The sequence below is a fragment of the Furipterus horrens genome, unplaced genomic scaffold (genome assembly GCF_987537825.1).
Source record: "Furipterus horrens unplaced genomic scaffold, mFurHor1.1.pri manual_scaffold_17, whole genome shotgun sequence".
Classification (NCBI taxonomy): domain Eukaryota; kingdom Metazoa; phylum Chordata; class Mammalia; order Chiroptera; family Furipteridae; genus Furipterus; species Furipterus horrens.
Genome location: NW_028327187.1, coordinates 72,950,934 through 72,973,851, shown reverse-complemented (window position 1 = coordinate 72,973,851; position 22,918 = coordinate 72,950,934). Strand labels below are relative to the sequence as shown.

Here is a 22,918-nt window from a genome sequence, read left to right as displayed (position 1 = left end):
CAGTTTCACTCTAACACGGTTAGAGAATTGGGGAAAACTCCCATATAAAATTATAAAACTCCCCACAAAATTAGGGAAATCCCTGTACAGTAATGACCATGATAAAAGCTTTTAAGAGCAAAAGATAACTCATTTAAAATTTTTCATTCAAGGGCATACATCATATCAGTTTACTGTAAAAAGCATATATAAAGGCCTAGACTTAGCCAAGCAGTTAGAGTCATATTTCTTAAATGAAGATCCTTGCACTGAAAGGAGCACAAAGTTTAAGAGAGAACTTCAAAAGTGCTTAGCACCATATAACAAAATTTATAAAGATCTCTCAGCTAAAAGCAAGCAATCTAAAATAACAGATTTTTTGCAAAAATTAGAGCATAGAAATTAAGATAATGCTGAAGAAAGTTCAAAGGATGAGGATATCTTGTCAAAAAGAAAATGCATTCGGTTAATGAAGCTTAGTAGTGATGAAGAAGAAAACATTACTTAATTCATATTAATAAGTAATACTTTTGATGAAAATTGTTTTAATAGATATTTCTCTTAATTAGAAATATATAACGGTATGTTTTTTAAATATTTGGAACTTAACCCCCCTTTTTGTACAAGTTCTTTGTTTTATATAACATGGATTCACATAACATGGCTTTTGTTAGGAACCTAAAAACTGTGTTATACAGGGGTTACCTGTACCGTGTGGCCATCACATTCAAAATTACTCAGCAAGTAGAGCAATTGATTTGCATAAAATTTTGCATTAAGCCTGAACATTCCTCCACAGAAACTATTCAGATGATTCAGAAGGTCATAGCTATGGAAAACTGGTGATTGGCAGCTTCATCACAACAACACTCCTGTTCATGCGTCACATCTTGTGCAGAGTTTTTTGGTGAAACTTCAAACCATTCAGGTGATTCAGCCCCCCTACAGCCCAGATTTGGCACCCTGAGACTTCTGGCATTTCCTGAAACTAAAATCACCTTTGAAAGGGAGGAGATTTCAGACCATTGATGAGATTCATTAAAATACGATGGGGCACCTGATGGCAATTGGGAGAACTGTGTGAGATCCCAAGGTGCCTACTTTGAACGGGACTGAGGTGTCACTGTCCTATATACAAAGTTTCTTGGATCTTGTATCTTCTTCAATAAATGTCTCTATTTTTTATATTGCATGGCTGGACAGACCTTGTACATCCATGTATTCATTGAAGTATTATTTACAATAGCTAAAATATGGAAGCTACCTAGGTGTCAATCAATATATGAATAAAGAAGAATTCATGCATATATACAATAGAATATGACTCAGCCATTAAAATGAATAGATTTGCCACATGAAACAACATGGAAGGGCCTACTGGGAATTGTATTGAGTGAAGTAAGTCAGACAGGCAAATGCCAGATGATTTCACATACAAGAAGAATAGAAACAGTCTCATAGACACAGAGAGTATTTCAATGGCTGTCAGATGGGAGTGGGAATGAGTGAAGAGTGAAGTGATTAAGAAGTACAAATTTGAAGGACTTCTGGCCAAGATGGAGGCTTAGACTGACATGCTCGGTCTCCCTCCACAACTAAGTAGGAATACAACTACCTCGAAACAGAAGATAACCATAAATTCCAGAAAATAGAACTTCATGGAAGCCCAACGTATGAAGTTATAAACCAGCAGTGCTCATCCAGACGGGTAGAAGGAATGAGAAACTGCGGTGCTATTTGTGGTAGCAGCAGGGATAGTGGCAGGACTGCGAGAAACGCCAGGGGAGCAATCCCGGCTGCAGTCAAGACCCGGCAGCTCGCGATTCCAACGCTGGGGAAGGAAGACCCCCCATTGCCTTGGACGGTGAGGCCCAGAGGGTGGGGGAGGGGGGAGATGGAGGAAGAGGATCCTGGTCTCTCAGCTGAGAGTAATGGCAGGAATCCCTCTTGGATCCTCACCCTCACACAAAGCACCACAGCGTGGTGAAAAATGTTGCCAATCACCACCGGTTGCCACATAGTGATGAGTGCATTGGGACCCACCCCCTACAGCATGCCCAGGAAGCAAAGCTAAACACAACACTGTCAGAATGAAGCAGACAAGGATTGAAATCCCGGTGACACAAGTCACCAAGTAGCAGATGCAGAACCTGACAGACGAACAAACAAGAAATCTTTCTGAGGCTCAGTTCAGAGCTATAGTCATAAGGTGGCTTACAGAATTAACAAAAGATTTGGAACAAGACAGGGAAGGAATGAAAGCTAGTCATACAGAAATGAATGAAAACACACACGAGACAAGTGGTGAGGAAATAAAATCCAGAGATCAAATCAACAAGTTGGAACATAGAGAAGGAACAAACAGTGAACCAGCGCAGAAAGAGGAAACAAAAAGGGAGGAATGCGAGGAGAGACTCAGAAACGTCTGGGACAGCTATAAGCAAACGAACATTCGAATAATAACATTGCTAGAGGGAGAAGAAGAAACACTAGAAATGGAAAAATTATGCGAAAAAAATAATGAAGCAGAACTTCCCTAACTTGGGGAAGGAAATAGACTTACAGGTCCAGGAAGCACAGAGTGTTCCAGAAAAACTGGACCCAGGGAGAACCACTCCAATACACATTATAATCAAATTGTCAAAAATTAAGATAAAGAGAGAATCTTAAAAGCAGCAAGAGAGAAGAAAAGAATTATGTACAAAGGGGTCCCAATTAGACTATCAGCTGATTTCTCAAAGGAGACCCTGTAGGCAAGAAAGGACTGGCAAGAAATATTCAAAGTAATGAAAATCAAAAACCTACAGCCATGAATACTCTATCCAGTGAAACTGTCATTCAGAATAGAAGGGCAGAGAAAGTGCTTCCAAGGCAAAGCAAAACTGAAGGAGTTCATTAGATCCAAACCACTATTATATGAGATGTTAAAGGAACTGGTTTAGAAGAAGGAGGATCAAAACTATGAACATAAAAATAAAAACTGCATCACAACAACCAACAACAGAAGCTAGGGAATTGAAAGAAAGGCAAACTAAGTAGGCAACGAGAATGGAAAAAAAAACTATAGGTATGAGGAACATATTGGGGGGAGGTCAGCAGGGAGGGGAAAGGGAGAAAGCGAGGGAGATGGTACAGAAATTAAGAAGCATGGTAGGAGGGAATGGAGTAGACAGGAAGAGGTTGAGAAGTACTATAAGCAAAACAAATGGAGTCCCTAGGGACTGCTGCTGAAGCATGGGGGCCAAAGAGAGACTCTTTTAGCAGGAAAGCTGAGGAAGGATGGAGACTTGGTAGGGAACCCTGGGCTGGAAATTTTGCGTGTGCACAGGCTTTTTTGGAAGAAGAGCTTAAACAAGATCTGAGACTTGGCAAAGACTCTAGGCGTGCACACCAGCTTGCTGACATAGTAACACTGCTAAACAAAACTGAAGATGGCTAGAGGGTACCACGGGGCCATTCAGGGGGACCCAACTCAGTGTGGCTCACAGCAGGGGGCTTCAGTAAGAGGAAAGGTCAGCAGATCCATGAGCAAGAGTATAGCAGCCCCAGAATCCAACTGGATCTTCTCACAGACAGCCAACCAGAAAGAAAGGTATGAAACCCATGGAACTTTGACCAGGGTCAGATCCAGAAAGAGAAGAAAGGGGTAAAAAACATATATTACTGGGATGAATTCCACTGCAGTAGTCATCATGAGTTATTTTCTTTTCCTCCCAGATTATGCATTTCAAGTCACCAGTTGTTATAGTTTATTCAAAATACCGTATGTTGCTCCTCCTTTTTATTAATCCTCTTTAACATCCAATCTCATCTTCTTGATTTTGTCTTATTTTTTTTCTTTTAAAACAACTAGTATTTTTCCCCACTACAGCCTCTCAAAACCACTTTTCTTGTCATCAGTCATCTCACATTTTTTTTCTCGTTCACAAAATATCATTCTCTCTCTACCTTGATCAATCTTTATGCATTGGTTGTGATATGTTGGTAGTTGTAACAAACGGTAATGAGCACACAACAGCCCAAAGCCTATGGGACACAATAAAAGCAGTTCTGAGAAGAAAATTCATAGCAATACAGGCCTACCTAAAAAGGATAGAATAATCTCAAAGAAAATTCTAACCCTACAGCTATAAGAATTAGGACAACAAAAAACAAGTCCCAGAGTGAGTAAAAGGAAGAAAATCATCAAGATCAGAACAGAATTAAATGACTTAGAGACTAAATCAATTCAAAATGTAAATAAAACCAGGTGCTAGTTGTTTAAAAAAAAACAAAGAAAATTGACAAGCCTTTAGCCAGGCTCATCAAGAAAAGATAGAGAGGACCCAAATAAACAAAATCAGAAATGAAAGAGGAGAAATCACGACTGATACCACAGAAATACAAAGGATTGTAAGAACTTACTAGGAACAACTATATGGCAAAAAACTTGACAACCTAGATGAAGTGGACAAATTTCTAGAAACATATAATCTTCCAAAACTAAATCAAGAAGAAGCAGAAAGCCTGGACAGACAGACAACAAAGAGTGAAACTGAAAGAGTAATAAAAAAATTCCCAGCACACAAAAGCCCCAGACCAGATGGCTTCACAGGTGAATTTAACAAAATATTTAGGGAAGAATTAACACCTATCCTTCACAAACTATTCCAAAAAATCCAAGAAGAGGAAAGACTCCCAAACGCTTTCTATGAAGCCAGGATTACTCTAATTCAAAAACCAAGTCAAGACACAACAAAGAAAGAAAACTACAAGCCAATATCACTGATGAGCAAAGATGCTAAAATCCTCAACAAAATATTGGCAAAGCATTAAAAAGATCATACATCGTGCTCAAATGGGATTCATCCCAGGATGCCAGGATGCTTTAATATTCACAAATCAATAAATATAATACACCACATAAGCAAAATGAAAAACAAAAACCACACGATCATATCAATAGATGCTGAAAAGACATTTGATAAAGCACAACACCCATTTTTGATGCAAACACTCAGCAAAATGGGAATAGAGGGAGCATACCTTAACATAATTAAGGCTATATATGAGAAACCTGAAGCCAACATCACACTTAATGGACAAAAACTGAAAATATTTCCCCTGAGATCAGGAACAAGACAAGGATGTTCCCTCTCTCCACTCCTATTCAACATAGTATTGGAAGTTCTAGCCACAGCAATCAGAGGAGACAAAGCAATAAAAGGCAACCAAATTGGAAAAGAAGAAATAAAACTGTCATTATTTGCAGATGACATAGACTCCATGAAAAAACTACTCGACCTAATAAGTGAATTTGGCAAAAAAACGCAGGACACAAAGTCAATATTCAGAAATCAAAGACATTTCTGTACACCAACAATAAAATATCAGAGATAGAAACTAGAAAAAACATCCCATTTACTATAGCAACAAGAAAAAAAAGGTACCTAAGAATAAATTTAACCAAAGAGGTAAAAGTTCTGTACCCGGAAAACTACATAACATTGAAGAAAAAAATTAAGGAAAATACAAAAAAATGGAAGCATATACCATATTGATGGATGGAAAGAGTCAACATCATTAAAATGTCCATACTATCCAAAGCAATTTATAGATTCAATGCAATCCCTTTAAAATACCAGCGATGTATTTCACAGATCAAGAACAAATACTTCAAGAAATAAGATGGCGGAGGAGTAAGTGGAAGCTACACTAACTTCCTCCCAGAAGTAGTCTGGATTTACAACACAATTTTGGAGAAATCATCTGGAATAACCAACCGAACACCAGCTGGAGAGAAGTCTTATAACCACGGAGAGACAGAAAAGGCCGCTACATCACAACGTGACCGGTAGGGAGTGTGGAGACGCGGAAAGGCTGGTTGGGCTCACACGGGTGGCAACTGAAGGGACTGAGAAACAGCTCAGCAGTCGGGGGTTCCCCCTGAGAAAGGAAGGGTCTAAATCCTCAGCTGAACTTCCCAGCCTACAGCAACAGAGTGGAAAGTAAAATAGTATCCAGCTGAGAAAAGCGAAAAGCCACAGGGTTTCTTGCTAGCCGGAGAGAAACAGCTGGAGAAAAAGAGCTCTTAAGTGGATCACATACAAAAATATTTTGGCCCCCACTTATCCTGGGCTCAAGCGGAGGAAAGGCAGAGAGGACTGGAGATGCTTGGGGAGAGTTGGTGTGGTGGCTTTGAGGGGAGAGCTGGGGAAGCAGCCGGCCGGGACCCAGGGCTGACTCATCCCCACACTGCAGGCAGACCATTCCTGGCCAAGTGGCGTCAGCCTGAGGGGAAGTAAAGGCCCAGCCTACAGGAATTAAGCTGCCACACCCACGGTCCTTAAGCCTGACGGCTAATCACAGATTGAATAGATTATCAACTAAAGGAGACAGACAAAGGCAGTAGATCCCTGAAAGTCTCCAACAGGCTGCCTAGGCCCAGACTGGTACAGGATCTGACGCCACCAGGGGCAGATCCAGGAAGTGCAGATCATTCTAAGGAGCACCAACAAACAAAAGGAATCACAAAAATGGGGAGACAGAGAAACAACCCCCCCATCAAAAGGAAAGGTAGAATCCCCAGAAAGAGTGCTAAATGAAATAGAGGGGAGCAAAATATCAGATACAGAATTTAAAACATGGATTATGGAGAAGCTCAATGAGCTCAGCGGAAACTACAAAGAACTCCAGAAAAACTACAGTGAACTCCAGAAGAACTATAAGGAACTTACTGAGAATTATACCAGCATCAAAAAGGACACGGAAGCTATCAATAAGAGCCAGGAGGAAATGAAGAATACGATCTCTGAATTGAAGAACACAGTAGAAGGAATTAAAACAGGCTAGAGGAAGCAGAATATCGGATCAGCGAGCTGGAGGACAATGTAGACGAAAACTCACAGACAGTGCAACAAAATGAAAAAAGGCTGAACAAGACTGAAGAGGCTCTAAGACAGCTGCAGGACAACATGAAACGTAATAATATCTGTATCATAGGAATTCCAGAAGGAGAAGAAGAAGAGCAAGGGATAGAAAACCTCTTTGAAAAACTAATGACAGAAAACTTCCCTAACGTGAGGAGAGAAAGAGTCACGCAAATCTGAGAAGCACAGAGGGTCCCAATGAAGATGAACCCCAACAGGCCCACTTTAAGACACATCATAATTAAAATGCCAACATTCAAAGACAAAGAGAGAATCCTAAAAGCAGCAAGAGAGAAACAACTAATAACATACAAAGGAGCTCCAATAAGGCTATCATCAGATTTCTCAGCAGAAACACTACAAGCCAGAAAGGAATGGCAAAAAATATCCCAAGCAATGAAAAATAAAGGCCTACAACCAAGAATACTCTACCCAGCAAGGCTCTCATTCAAAATGGAAGGTGAAATAAGGAGTTTCCAAGACAAAAGAAGGCTAAAAGAATACATCTCCACCAAACCAGTATTGCAAGAGATGCTAAAGGGTCTGCTTTAAGAAGATGAAGAAACAGAGAGAGACAGAGAGGAACACGAGTACAAAGGGGGAAAATGACAATGAATAAGTACTGAAAGAAAGAAGGAACTTCTACCATTTGCAACAACATGATTGGAACTAGAGAGAATTATGCTTAGCGAAATAAGCCAGGCAAAGAAAGCAAAATACCAAATGATATCACCTAATACAGGAAACTAAAGAGCAACACAAACAAACGAACTAAATAGGCAAAGACTAGAATAGTAGTCAGTAGGGTGGAGGGGGGAGGGAGAGAAGGGGGATAAGTAAGGGAAGGGTCAGGTCAAGGAACGTATATGAATGACTCATGGACATGGACAACGGGGAGGGATATAATTGTGGGAGAAGGGATGGGCTGGGAGGGGGGAGCAATGGGGGGAAAATGGGACAACTGTAATTGAATAAAAAAAATAAAATAAATAAATAAATAAATAGGCAAAGACTAGAATAGTAGTCAGTAGGGGGGAAGGGGGGAGGGAGAAAAGGGGGATAAGTAAGGGAAGGGTCTAGTCAAGAAATGTGTATGAATGACTCATGGACATGGACAACGGGGAGGGATATGATTGTGGGAGAAGGGATGGGCTGGGTGGGGGGAGCAATTGGGGAAAAATAAGACAATTGTAATTGAAAAACCAAAAAATAAAATAAAAAAACTATACTACAAAGCCACTGTAATCAAAACAGCCTGGTACTGGCATAAGAACAAACATATACATCAATGGAACAGAATAGAGAGCCCAGAAATAAACTCAGGCCTCTTTGGTCAACTAATATTTGACATAAGGGGAGGGAACATAAAGTGAATGGAAGAGCCTCTTCAACAAATTTTGCTGGGAGAATTGGACAGGAACATGTAAAATAATGAAACTAGACCACCAACTTACACCATACACCGGAATAAACTCAAGATAGATCAAAGACTTTAATGTAAGCCGTGACACCATAAAAGTCCTAGAGGAAAACATAGGCAGGAAAATTTCAGGTATTCCACCCAAAAATATATTCACTGATACTTCTCCTAAGGCAAGAGAAATAAAGGAAAAAATAAACAAATGGGACTACATCAAACTAAAAAGTTCCTGCTCAGCAAAAGAGTACATCAGCAAGATTAAAAGGGAACCAACCATATGGGAAAACATATTTGCAATGATACCTCAGACAAGGGATTGATCTCTAAAATATATAAAGAACTTACATACTCAACACCAAGAAGACAGACAGCCCAATTAAAAAATGGGCAAAGGACTTGACCAAACAGTTGTCCAAGGAGGATATACAGAGGGTCCATAGACACATGAAAGAATGCTCAACATCACTAGCCATCAGAGAGATGCAAATAAAAACCACAATGAGATACCACTTTACACAAGTCAGAATGGACATCATCAACAAATCAACAAACAACAAGTGCTGGCGAGGATGTGGAGAAATGGAAACCCCAGTGCACTGTTGGTGGGAATGCAAACTGCTATACCCACAATGGAAAACAGTATGGAATTTCCTCAAAAAACTAAAAATGTAACTGCCTTTTGATCCAGTGATTTCATTGCTAGAATTATACCCATAGAATCCTGAAACACCTATTCAAAGTTTCTATGAACCCCTATGTTCATAGCAGTTCTATTCATGATAGCCAAGTGCTGGAAACAGCCTAAGTGACCACCTGTAAATGAGTGGATAAAAAAACTGTGGTACATTTACACAATGGAATACTATGCAGCAGAAACAAAGAAGAATCTCCTACCATTTGCAAAAACATGGTTGGGATTGGAGAATATTATGCTTAGCAAAATAAACCTGGCATCAAAAGACAAATACCATATGATATCACCTGATACAGGAAACTAATGAACACAAACAAATGAACAAAATTGAACACGGAACAGAGTAAGGGTTATTGGGGAAGGGGGAGGTAAGAAAGGGGGTGAGTAGGAGAAGGGCTTAGTAAAGGAACTTGTATAAATAACCCATGGACATGGACAGCAGGGTGGGGATTGACTGTGAAAGAAGGCATTGGCTGGGTGGGGGGGGTGGCAATGAGGGAAAATATGGGACAATTGTAATAAAAAAACAATAAAAATAAAATTTAAAAAATCACTGAGACTCTGTCTTCCAGATGGCCCTGTGTTAGTAGTGGGGACACTAGAATAACATAGAATGTTATCCATAGAATGACACCTATCCATAGAATGACAGAATGAGAACAGCAGTCATATAAGGACTATGTGAGATGAGCCATAAGTCCTTCATAACAAGGAAAAGAAGGGGAGCAGTGGTGGGGCTTCAAGGGAGAGCCCTCCAGTGTAAGTGGCTTGAACAAGGGCATCTTGGGGCTTTGGGAAAATGTGATTTCTTTTGTGTTGTTGATTGTAATGAAGCTGGGTGGTGGCAGTGGCCAGACTCACAGACACCATGTCTTGGGGAATGAGAGAAAAGCCTGGAATGGACAACTGGTCTTAGAAGTTATTGTTGGGTAGAGGATAAACCAGAACACAGTGTCCACCTGGGATAGATAGGGGAGGTGTTCACATTCTTGACCCTGTACACTTAAATACACTGTATAAACTGGATGTTTTATACCCATCATCTTCAAGGATTTCTGGAAAACCCAGTGATATTCCTTTGAAGTAGTGACCAGAAGCCTCTAGACTGATACTCTTCCCTGGCCACAGACACCAGACCCACTGTATTAAAATGATATTAATTAGATTATATTGAGTATAATTTGCACAGATCTAGGCAAAGGCTATTTGATGGGGTTGAAATGAATAAAAAATATGGTTAAGATGTAAGAGCTGCTGGGAGGAAGGGAAGAAGTTGGTCTTTGACTCAAATTATGGAAGCGTTTAGTTGTATCTAGCTGGGGAAGACTCTCCCACACCCTAATTAAATAACAGATAATCTAGGAGGGAAATTGTACTGTTTTTTTTTTTTTTTAAGAAGCACTATTTGGTTACTTTAATATTATGTGTCCTATTGTATTGCATATTCTCTGATATCTGAAAAACAAACAAATTTCCACAGTAGAGAATAGTAAGGCTTGGGGGTAATATAATTCTAGAAATAACTGCCATTTATCAAAGTTCCTATATATATCAAGCACTGTGCGAGGGGTGCTTTACATATTCTCCGTACATCCCTGAAGCCCTACAAGACAGGGCTTATCAAGCCCACTTACTTCACAGATGAAGAACCTGAGGACCATAAGACCTGGTAATTTTCCCAGTATCTCATGGCTAGAAAGTGACAGGGTGGAAACTGGACCCCTGGTCTGAGTTCATCTAGAGTTCATTCTGTTTCTACCAATTCCACCCTATGGTCGATCTCCTGACTCATAAACCATCTCTCTTCCCAGTACTATGAATGACATCTCTCAGATGACAAAGAGGACCCTGAGGACCAAGTAGTAAAACCAGGCCCTAAGGAAGGAAGGTGACAATGAGAATCAAACACAATTTGGGTATTGTCTGAGGTTTGTTGAGAGCTGAGTCTGCGAGGTGCCGGCATTTCTGCCCTGTCCAGGCACTTTCCTGCATGACAGCACCCCTCCCCTGGCCTTCCCCCATGTGCCCTTCTGTCCAACACTCGAACCTGGTAGGCTGACCTGCTCATCACTGCTATTTCTTCTGAGGGATGCACAGAATATCCTGCCCTCATCCTGATGCAGAGGCTTCCCACTCCCTGCAGGAGTCCCCTGCTGTCCCATAGCTTACCTTAGATGCAATTTGATAGCCACAACCCTTTAAGTGGAAAGTGTTACTTTAGACCCTGATGTTTAGACTCCTTGTCACCCCTCTTTGAGAGTCTTCCAACACACTCTCAGTTTTGCAAATGGGCTTTGAGTACAGTCTGATTGTGCCTATAACCTACTGGGCCTTGGGATATAATCTTGAAGATACACAGAAGATATACGAAGCCATCCTGATGCTTGCAGTAGGACTTTAATGGGCTTCTTATTTGAAGCTGGGAGCTGAGCTCCCAAAAAACTTATTTAGCTGGTCAGAAATTAATGCCTCAATATAAATAAAAGGTAGATGAGGAGCAAACATTGACTGAAACTAAATTTCTTAAAAAACAAAGAAAGAAACAAATCCTGGATTTCTCCTAGGATGTGAGAAATGATTCCTTGGTGGACATGTTAGGTGTAATTTAAAAGGAAAAAATAAAAATTAGACACCCTCCCACACTCTTATCTGGTCCCTGCCCCACAGGAAAGACCTGACTTTCAGTGAATCTAAATGCATCTGTGCAGGTGTTTAGGCAAAGTTCAGATATACAGAAGATAGCAGAGATTCACAGGTTAAAAATTTGCTCATGCACCCAAAGAAAGGAGAACATCCTCAGCCTACTGACAATATAGACAGTATTGCACAGGAAAGTGCAGAAAGACTCTATTGAGTGAAGAAGGGGAACCCTCCCTGAGGAGATCTACAAGACCCTCTTACAGTTACATGTGGTTCTGCATTTGAAGGCATTTGTCACATAGTAAGCACTTAAAAGTTCAGAAAAGTTCAAGAGAAATCTGACCACAGGACATCCTCCAAGCAATGAAGGTTGTTGTCATCATGACCAATTATGATGGTTGCTTTCTAGTGAGCACCTACAATGTAATGGTGCCTGGGAAGGACTTCAGGGCTCACCCGTATCTTCTCTTGCTTTCCTCCCTAGACACAATGCACACTGCATTGCCAGTCCATTTATAGTTAGGAAGGGTCATGTGACAACATTTTTCCACTGAGACATGAGCAGAAGAATTGTTTGTCACATCCACCCATTTGAGAGCCAGTATGCCTGTTCCGTGCTTTCTCCCTTGGTTCACCAGCAAATACGGCAACTCTGTATTCAGGTAGGGGAACCATAAGACAGAAACAGCCTGGATCCCTTGTCACCTAGAGCAGGGGGCCCATGCCAAACTGCATCAGAATGTTTTTCTATTATGCTATTTCCATTATTAGATTTATATAAATGTTTTGTAACATAAAGATTACTATATGTTACATATATTATATGTTACACATACTACATATAGCCTGTTGCACAAAAACTCTAAAAGTACAGATAATAACAAGTTCTCCCTTTTCAAAACTTCTCACAAATTCAACCCCCTCCTCAGATGTCACCCCAAGTGCCATATTGGTGTATATAATTTCAAAGCTTATACTAGCTTTTTTCATACACAGATGTGCTATGAAATGTGGTGCATCACCCATGATGTACATATTGATTTGTCACATGCCTTTACCACTTAATAATTTGGATACAGGATATTCCCATGACAGCACACATAGACATACCTGACCTTTGCAAGAAAAACAATCAATCCTATTCAAAAGTGGGCAATGGAATTGAGCAGACATTTCTCCAAAGAAGGTATTCACATAGCAATGAGCAAATGAAAAGATGCTCCACATCACTAATAATAATAAAAATAAAAGACTAGGAAATCACAAGTGTTAACAAATATTGGAAGAAATTGGAACCCTTGTGAACTATTGGTGGGACTGTAAAATGATACAGGCACTGTGGAAAACAGTATGGTGTTGCCTCTGAAATAGAAAACAATTACCATATGATCCAGCAATCCTGCTGCTGAATATATATGCCCCTCCAAAATTGAAATCTGGGACTCAGAATGAGATTTGCACACCCATGTTCATAGCAGCATTGTTCATAATAGCTAAAATGTAAAAATAAACCAAACATCTATCAATAGACGAATGGATAATCAAACTGTAGTTTAATGGAATATTATTCATCTTCCAAAAGAAAGAAAATTCTGACATATGCTGCAACGCAGATGAGACTTTAGGGCATTATGCTAAGAAGAAGCCAGACAGAAAATACAAATGCTGTATGAGTCCCCTGATATGAAGTACTTCGAGTAGTCAAAGTCATAGAGACAGAAAGTAAAAAAAGTAAGTGCCAGGGGCTGAGGAGAAGGGGCAATGAAGAATTATGGTTTAGTGGGTATAGAGTTTCCATTTTGAAAGAGGAAAAGAATTCTGAAGAAGGGTGGTGGTGATGATTGCACAACAAAAAGAATTGTACTTAATACCACTGTACACTACATTTAAAACTTGTTAGTATGACAGATTTTATGTTTTGTGTATTTTACCACCACAAGAAAATATATTTTATTTAAAATCACACAATGTGACAGAAATCAAGTGTCTCTGATCATCTCATCAATAGACTAAACAGACACAGCTGCGGACATGGTGAGCAAGCTCGAAAAAATGTCAACAGAAACTTCCAAAACTGAAATGCAAAGAGAACAAAGAATGCAAATAATGGAAGAACATATCCAAGAAATGCTGAACAAGTACAAATGTTGTTAGGTATGCCTAAATGGAAGAAGGGAAAAGGAGGAGAGAGAAAGGAACAGAAAAAATATTTCAGGTGGTAATGGCTGAGGATCTGCCACAATCAATTAGTGACATGAAACCACACATTCGGGAAGTGTGGAGAAATCCAAGTAGATAAACAACAACAGCAACAAACATCTGCATTAGGCATACCATATTCAAAGTGAGGAAAATCAAAGAGAAAGGAAACCTAACAGAAGTCGAGTTAACCAAAAGTGTGAGTGGAATCTATTTTGTTACTTCTCTGCCTGTGCCCCTACCATTTGGCCAGTGAGTCAGATCCATTGGAGGGAAGTACACAGTAGTGTGGGAATTTGAAGTCCCAGCTTGGAGCTAGAGAACCAGAAGGGGGTCCCCTGGGAGCCAGAGAGAGTGGTGAAGGCAGTCAGTTTCAAGCAGTTTAGGCTGTCCATGACCAGTCTAGACGACCAGTACAGGTGTGCGTAGAAAATACCAGAGCTGGACCCACCTGGCTGTGTCCTAGTCAGCACTGTGAGGTGTACCCCCAGGCTCAGAAAGTCTGTTTGGATTCCCAGCACTTGCAAAGGAAGCAAGGTGAGTTTTCCTCAGGAGGAGGACAAAGCTTCCAGGAGCAGTTCTGGAAAACCTAGATCATTAAGCACTCCACAGGTGTTGGGTTTCAGGTGTAGGTTTTCCTCCATCCTTACCAAAGCAGTGAAATGTGGGGGTGCGGGTGGGAGTCCCATTTAGTTAGCAAACTTTAAATTGTTACCTTCCTCAGTCATCCTCTCTTTTCCCCCAGTCTGCTTCAACTGGAAGGGTTGTATGCAAGAGGAACAAAAAGCATTTTCACAAACATTGTCATACAAGTGAACCAGCAGAACACATCATGTTCAGGAAGTGGTCAGGATGAAATCCTAAATTTTCCAGTTTCAAAATGGGTTTCCATAACCTTTTTCATCTTTCCTAATTTTCCATTGAGGGGTAGGAAAAAAAGGCAATGCCTTTCTGGAGGCGACTCAGTGAGTACTGGTGTGAGAACCAGGAGAGAGGTGAGGAAGCAATCAGACCTTGTTGCAAACTGCAACTAATCGGGCCAGTCCTTCATGGCAAGTCAATGCAGAAAACCCTCCCGAGAAGAGAGGGACTCCAAGTCAGAGAGAGTGGAGGGCTCCTAGTTACTGTGAGAGGCCTTGCTACTATATCTCTAGTGAAGAGTGCAATTGTCTTCTGCATGAGAAATGCAGTGTCCACAACCAACTCCGGCTCACTGGATCCCATTAGAGATCAAGCCCTTCATCCCCAGCACCTACAAGGGACCCAGATGGCACAGGACAGCATGCATGATATTTGGTGAATTCAGACTCCACAGAGTGGTATTCCAAGTCTGCAACAGTGCAAGGGTCCAGAACCCATTCACTGAGCTTTCCTGGCTTCCATTCAACACCCGTCCTGCTGAAGCTGAACCAGCCTTTAGTGGACAGTTTCAGGTTGTAGATTAGAGTTGAAAGACAGTCAATCAGGATTTGTGGGTTTGGGGTCCAAAAACTCAGGGTTTATTTTCCTGCTTTGTCATCCTTTAAGTCCTTCCCTGAATGGATCCCTGCAAAACATGCACCTCAGTTCTAGTAACCATCAGCCTCTAAGGGACAACCATGGGATTGCAGGAGAGCTCATTAGCAAACTGTAGGGTTACAGGATTGGGGGCTGGTCAGGAAGAAGATATCACCAGGGTAGGCGCACAAAGGGCTTTACTGCATGGGGCCTGAAATGGGCTGAGGTCGAGGGGAGTCCCTTGCAGCAGGGGTCCCGCCATGGGTGTTTGGGTCAGGAGGGTACTGTCTAGAAAGGAGTGCTATGGTCTGAATGTTTGTGTGCCCCCTAGAAGGCTGATGTTGAAATCCTAACCCTCAAAGATGATGGCATTAGAAGGTTGGGCCTTTGGGAGGTGCTTGAGTCATGAAGGCTGAGCCCTCAGGGGTGGGAGTAGCACTTGATAAAGGGGCTCCAGAGAGATCCCAGCTCCTTCCATCATGTGAGGACATGGCGAGGAAAGCCCTCACTGTAGCATGCTGACACCTTAATCTTGGACTTTCAGCCTCCAGAACGGTGGGGAATAAATTTCTGCAGCCGATAAGCTACCAGATCTGTGGTATTTTGTTATGGCAGCCTGATTGGACTAAGGGAAGAAAGCAAGGGAATAGTAGTAAGAGTGACATCAGAGAGGGCCTGTCGTGTCTAACTGATGTCGCTCAGCAGCTAAGGGGAGTGGCTTGGGGTCTTAGAACCACAAGGCTCTGTCTTATCTACTCTTAGAAGGCAGGCTAACCCCAACAGCCCCATAGCCCAGAGCTCAGCACTTTCTCTATGGCTGCAAGGCTGTGCAGAAGCCAAAGCCAAGTCAGGAAGGAAAGCACTTTCCCTTGGGGGTGGATGTCCTGGTAGTCCAGTTAGCTATGCTTGCACTAGAGTCACCTGACTCAGGAGACTCGTTTCATTAGGTGGCAACACATAGGTGTTACCTCTAGGACCTTTGGAGCTCTGAAGAGCAAACCAATCACTTCTCTCAAAGGGTCCAGAACACTGTAGGTGCCTAATAAAGACTGCATGTCAGCCACGGGTCCCAGGGTCAAAATTCTGGGACTGAGCAGACTTAGCCGAGGAAACCCATTTCGGTAATACCTTTCTTAGAATCCACTGAAGTCAGCAAAGTGACTATTTCATCTTCGGAGGACAAGGTGAACCTGATGCCCTAGATTCTGGGTAATTCAGTGGAAATTCAGTGAATTGAGTCAAAGGACATTAGCTAATGGTCTTACAGAAGCCCTGGGACTCAAGAAGGACTAAATCATATTAAATAAACACCTGTTATCCACAAAGTGCAAGACTGTGGTTTTCAGAGACTTCTCTCCAATTTCTCTCCCATAAAACTGGTAATCCCTTTGAATAAGTCAGCAACAGAGTCCATGAGCTAGCAAAGGTCACAAGGAGTTCTCATTTTCAGTCCTTAAAGGACTTACTTAAATAATACTTTGGTAGGGAACTGAAGGGAGCTGGCTATTTAACCAGCGACACTAGAAGCCCCACTTTGATATGGTACCAATGGCCTCCACTTCAATTCTTAGATTACGAGGCATGTCCTCCCAGAATAAACTTATTTTTTGAGTGAATGATTTGTAAGGCTTTTTAGAAGCCAAGGACCATGAACCAAGCCTGAATCTAAGTCTGGGGGCTCTATTAAGAAAGTAGTCTTTACACTGAGGAACACCTTTGGAGATTCTCTTCCCAAATGTCTTTGCACTCCCCTTTTAGAAACATAGGTTTAACCCTCAGAAAGGGCAAATGACCCCACTTAATGGTAGAGCTGGGACAATAACCAAAGACCCGTGCAGATGAGGCCTTCCCATGGTACCACTCTATCTCCCTATTCAGAGCGAGTATTAAGACCAATGTTGTCCACACCATCTAGGGAACATGATGTACATCTAGGAAACCACTATAGTGTCCTCTCCTCTACAGTGAAGATGACTTGAATTTGGCTTTTGTCCCATCTCACACCCAGACTCTCATCTACATTCAAGTACATATTTATGATTATCTTTATATCCGCTTCCCTCAGTCACAGCTAGATAAACAAGTCATAATTTTCCTTGGTAGTGAGTCTGTGTAAAGTAAGATCTTTGAGAAGTATCTAACCCAAGAGCAAACAAAATGATTTAATGTACCCACCTTAAGGCAATGGCAGGAGAGGGACACACAGGTGGGGGGGTTTCTGGCAAGGAGAACAAAGCTGGTGTGACTGTTAACCAGCAATGATTTGCTTCAACAGAACTGAATCTATGCCTACCCCCCAAATCAGTAATTAAAAGGGGAAGTACCAAGGGAGATCCAATTTGGAAGTGGGAGGCCAGAAATATGGGAAGGCAAAATCCCAACCACCTGGTTGAAGAAAGGAAATGGGGCATAGAGGAGATGTCAAGGGAGGCTGAACCTGAAGGTCTGGGGAGGGTGATTTGAGAAGGCAAGTGCAGGTGTCCCAAAGTGAGCACATCTTAAGGAACGAGGAGAGTTTCTATGGGAAAGAAATGGGAACTAAAGCCAATCCTGTTGTGATCTAGAGAGGGGTGATATTCCGGGGCAAGAAGTGCTCAAGAGGGGACTGCCCAGCAGAGTGGAGGATGGGGCTGCCCACTGCACACCAACACCATGGGTAACAGTGTATCTGAGGTGCTTGGGGAAGCACTGAGTTTGAGGAACAAGAGGAGCGCTCCCACCTGTGGGACAACTTGACCCAGTGTAAGAAAATAAGACTCTTAGTTTGGACCCATCTGAGCAGGACCAACTAACCAGGAGGAGCAGCTGGAAGAGACCAAAGGAGGAAGCTGGGGGGGTGATGAGGGGTGGGCTACCAGCTGAGACTGGTCCCACCACCATCTTCTGGGAGGTACAGTCCCCCAGGGGCCCATCTGACCCAGGCAGTCCTGGTGGTAGGCAAGCTAGGACTAACTAGGGTCTTGCCCTTGAGCAATCAAAGAAACCATCAACAGGCCTCCTCCAACTGTAGGAGTGGGAGTGGAGCTAGGATCATGACTTCTCAACTTGGCCAGTGCCTAGCAACATGAAACAATGTGCTTGGCAGCAGAGGAAAGCCCTTTCTGGCCATCTGAACCCTATTTTCTGTACTTTCTGAAAAGAGAGAAGCTGGGGACCCTACAACTGTCCACTCTTCCACACTTGACCAGGGCCCACTCCCCAGACAAGCTGTGAACCACCTTTGTGACATCACATGACTAATAAAGAGGACTGTGACTTCAGCAGCTGGTTGCCCTATGACTGAGACTCTAAAACTTTGGGGATAGTATATATTGGGCATCCCTGCTGTAGCAAAAGTCATATCTGACCCTAGTGTTCAGTGATATGATACTGTGTGGCAAATGCTTTTTGATCTAAATTAGATTAATGGCTAGTCCAAATATCGATGAGATGGACAAAGCCAAGCTGTCCTGTAAATCCCTGGACTCAAATGTGGACCCAAGGGAGGCTTTGGAGGGGCATGGGGACCAAGCCTGGGGCCAAGATCCAAGCCCCCAAGGGAATCTGCAATCACAGAACCCAAACCAAGGAAACAACATTCTTCTTGGGCTGTCCTTCCCAAGAAAGCTTTGGAGGCTAGTGGAGGATGAGGCCTTCACATCTGTGCACTGGAATGAAAATGGAGACACCGTGATCATCGAGGAAGAACTTTTCCAGAGGGAGGTTCTGGGCCGCAGGGGCCCAGAGAAAGTCTTTGAATCAGACAGCCTGAAGAGTTTCATCCATCTTATAAACCTGTATGGATTCAGCAAAATATGCCCAAGCAGCTCTTCAATTCATTCTTCAGGAAACAGATCGTTGGTAAAGTAGAAAGCCCTCCCATTTCCCATGTTTTCTGTTACTCAAATATCTTCCTAGTAGACAAAGAGGAATGATATAAAAAAAGGGCTTTATTTTAGGGGTTAACTCTTTTTCACATAACACAGTATTTATCAAAAGATAAGAAAGTATAGATTTTCATGTGAAACCATCATCCTCTTAGAGATAACCTACAAGGATGACTTAAAGACTAAGACTCTGAGAGGCCAGTTAATGTCTGTCAAACAGATATATTTTCTTCTAGAATGACTAAAATGATTTTGTTTCAGATTTACCACAATTGCAACCTTCGAAGAGACAATCCTTGGCTCATCAAAAATATTAAGAGAAAGGGAAATTGGATGTCTATGGCTACTCGGCCAGGGACCAGCCCCACAACTCTAAAGAGGAAGAAACAGCAGGTAGCCCCTACAAGACATTCCCCAAGAATTAGTCATAGAAAAGCCACCAAAGCAGCTGGCCCAAAGACCCAAAAGGATTCCCCAGGTGCTCAGAGACCCAGTGGTACCTGGTCATTCAAATTCTTGGGTTTGCGATTCACAAGCAGTGCCACTATAGTCCAGTGCCCAAGTGAGCCAGGTGACCCAAGTAGGGAGGGAACATCTGGAAATGTCACTTTTGTGCCCACGGCTCCTGCTGGAACCAATGGCACGGGACAACTGCCCACCCACCACCAACATTACTCACTTTCTGATTTAGTGATGTATTTGTACAATTTGTGTTATTCCATCCTGATGGCTGCTCTTTCAGTCATGGCCCCACCCAATGACGATGATGAGGAAGAGGAGAGGAGGAGGAGGACTCCTTAGATAACTTGTGTGCACTCTGGGAGAAATTTGACAATGCAAGTCCTTAGGCTCCCAGGTGACAGAAAACGGCCACAACTTTGTAACCATGAATCCATTTTTGGCTTTAATAAAGAAAAGCGCAACTCCATGGTAGTAAATTAACAATGAGAATTGTGAGTCCATGTTCTTTTGTTTCCATACTACACATACCCCATCAGACGAGCCCTAGGAGGCTAATAATCCTGGCCCAAGACAGGTTTTTGTCCCCGTTGTCCTCATTCATTTTCACACACTCAGCCAAAGGTCGGGCTAGGGAGTTCTGAAGCAAGCTCAGGAAGATTGGGTCCCCTGAGCCTTTCCTGCTGGTCAGGAGACAGAGCTACCTGGCTCCTGATCCTGGAGGTTGGGGATGGTCACCTTATAATAGTCATGTACCTTAAAACAAGAGGGTCTTTCCTCACAGGTTCCCCTGGGATGCCAGGAAGTTTCTGATCAGCAGCTGAGTGTCTCCAGCCCAATTTCCAGGAGCCTTCCAGAGAGACGCACCTAAAAGTAGGGCCACCGTATCTGCTAAGCCATATATGACCATGGCAGTCTGGCTCAGAAGATGGGCCATTCCAGTCAACACCTGGGAGAAAGACCATCACCCTCACAGCTAACAACCACTAGTAACTCCACTAGAAGAGACCCAAAGAAATAAAAGATTGCCCACAAAACATACAAACAAACAAACAAAAAGAACACTATTCATCACTTTTCCATCAAAGCTCTAATTCAGACCCTTTCTTTGTCACGAAGTAGCTGTCTGGCATGTCTAACACATGGTTTCATGAGCCAAGGGACACTTTAACAACAGAACAAGAATCACTTGCCAGGACAGACAAGTTCTATGTTTCAAAGTCTGATGTCCTCTTCATGGTGCATGAGGCCATCCCTGGCTGGTCACCCTCAGGCAATCATTCAGTGCCTGCTCCCAGCCCTCTCACAACATCCCCTGGATGCTACTGAAGCGTCCTATGAGTTTGACCAGAAAAAAGAGAGGATAAAACATGTAGAGGAACCCTGAACACTATCCAGTTCTCTTAAAGCATATTATTTATTTATTTATTTTGTACAACTGAGAAATGAGCAAGACCTAAATGAGTGACAACACCAAGATATTTAGGGGAAGCTTTCACATCTTCCTAATGGTCAAAGTCCTTGAGAGTGTCTATGAGTCCAGAGAATCATCTCCTGAGGACAGTCCCCTTCATTGGAGCGCAGAAGGCTCTTTGAATGAACAGCAGTTGGTGGGTAGTGCTCTCCACTGCGGTGCCAATTAAGATTGAGCCTGATTTATATGTCCATGGCATAATAGTGTGTTGATGGTCATGAGACAGCTGGTTTTTCAGTAACTTCCCTGTGAGGAGTCCTCCTGCCCCAAAAGGATCAGGTGCTCTGGGATGTCCACCTGAAATAATCCTTTCCACCTTTCCTGGGTATGGGTTCCAGTAACCACCTGGGGTTTGAAAGTGCAGTCAGGTACTTCTGCTTCAGGTGGGTCAGTACAGCTTGATTTTCCAGTTGCACACGCTCATCAGAAGCTAAGTTTTCCAGGCACTGTGAAGTTTTCCCAATGTCAATGAGCCTTGTACACCAAGAGAGAAGTGCAGAGATATTTTTCCTTCCATAAACCAAGGCCTGCCTGTGAGAGAAAAATGGTTATGCAAAGTAAAACCCTTAGAGACTAAGCTGATATCATCAAATGGACACGGAGTGAACAGGGTTTCTCTCACTCAGCACTTGCGATGTGTCCAACTCTGTTCAGGGAATTCTGGGTGAGGCCAGGGCAGAGAGAGAAATGAAGACGGCAGGGTCTCGTCCTCAACAAGTCCACCCAGAAATGGGCAGGTTCCAGCCAGATTTCTGAGGGAAGCATATACAGGACAGAAGTGCCCTGGCTGCTGTGGAAAACCCACAGCCCATCATGTCCCAAGCACTTCATCAGGTGAAAGGAGCTGATGTGGGGCTTCAACCCATGAGGGCCAAGGGAACTTGTTCAGGTGCCTGTGTGTGGTGGGAATGAGGCAGTTGTGTGAAGCCTGAGTCTGGAGGTCACCCAACCCTCTCCATGTGCTGTGCAGCCTCTCGTGGACTGTCTTTTTCTCTCACAAACACATGCATGTACACACAAACACATGTGTACACACAGAAAACAACACATGCAGCCTTGGACTGGTCCCTGCCTCTCAGATCACCACTGAGAACTGAGGCCCAGCGTGGACACAAGGGTTCGTCCAAGGTCAGGGAAACTTGTCCCATGGATGCCCAGCCCAGGGCCCCCTACTACCTACCCCTCTGAAGGTGTGCTGCTTAAAAAAACCACAACTTCACCCCAGCAGGCTCAAAAGAAAACAAGCGCCAAGTCTCCTGAGCCAGGTCTTGGAGGTGCCCTTAGTGGTGTCTGAGCAGCGCTTGGGGTGTCGCTACTTGCCAGTGATCACTCCACAGCCACACTTCTCCCCTTCCCAAAGCAAGACCTAAATCTGAGCTGGGTTCCTCCCCAGCCTCTGCAGCAGCAGTTCCCTTCAGATGGCATCTTCCCAGTCCCTGTGGGCAATGTGAATGGTAATGGTACAGTGCCAGTGGCTGCTCAGCAAGGCACACCAATGAATCTCAAGTCTTGACCCTATTTAAGACAAAACCTGCATAAGGCTGCCAGAGGAGAGGCAGCAATACTTCATCTCCCCAGAGATTCGTGGACCTCACGTGGCCGGTGGAAATACAGAAGCACCAATGTCAATAAGCATCGTGCACCAGCCCTCCAAGCTCATAACCTGTGGGCTGACCCCACCCAGTGTCCCCTGGGGACCCAGGAACCCCACCGACAGGGATGGTGTTGGAGCAGATAGCGTTGGCTCCTTCTCCCTATCACCACACACTCAGCTGACAGGCC

General features: G+C 43.0%; 1 protein-coding gene and 1 pseudogene across 1 annotated transcript; one reads left to right on the top strand and one right to left on the bottom strand.

Moving 5' to 3' along the window:
* Window positions 1-18,766: 18,766 nt before the first annotated feature.
* Window positions 18,767-19,186, top strand: LOC149991200 (heat shock transcription factor, X-linked member 3-like). Its single transcript, XM_090264084.1, has one exon. It carries the CDS (start codon window positions 18,767-18,769, stop codon window positions 19,184-19,186), a length of 420 nt encoding a protein of 139 aa, XP_090120210.1.
* A 2,184-nt stretch (window positions 19,187-21,370) lies between these two features.
* Window positions 21,371-22,706, bottom strand: LOC149991199 (protein EOLA1-like; annotated as a pseudogene).
* Window positions 22,707-22,918: the final 212 nt, after the last annotated feature.

What these genes read in the sequence shown, in the direction of transcription:
- LOC149991200 (XM_090264084.1), top strand. Translation starts at nt 18,767, where the DNA reads ATGGACAAAGCCAAGCTGTCCTGTAAATCCCTGGACTCAAATGTGGAC.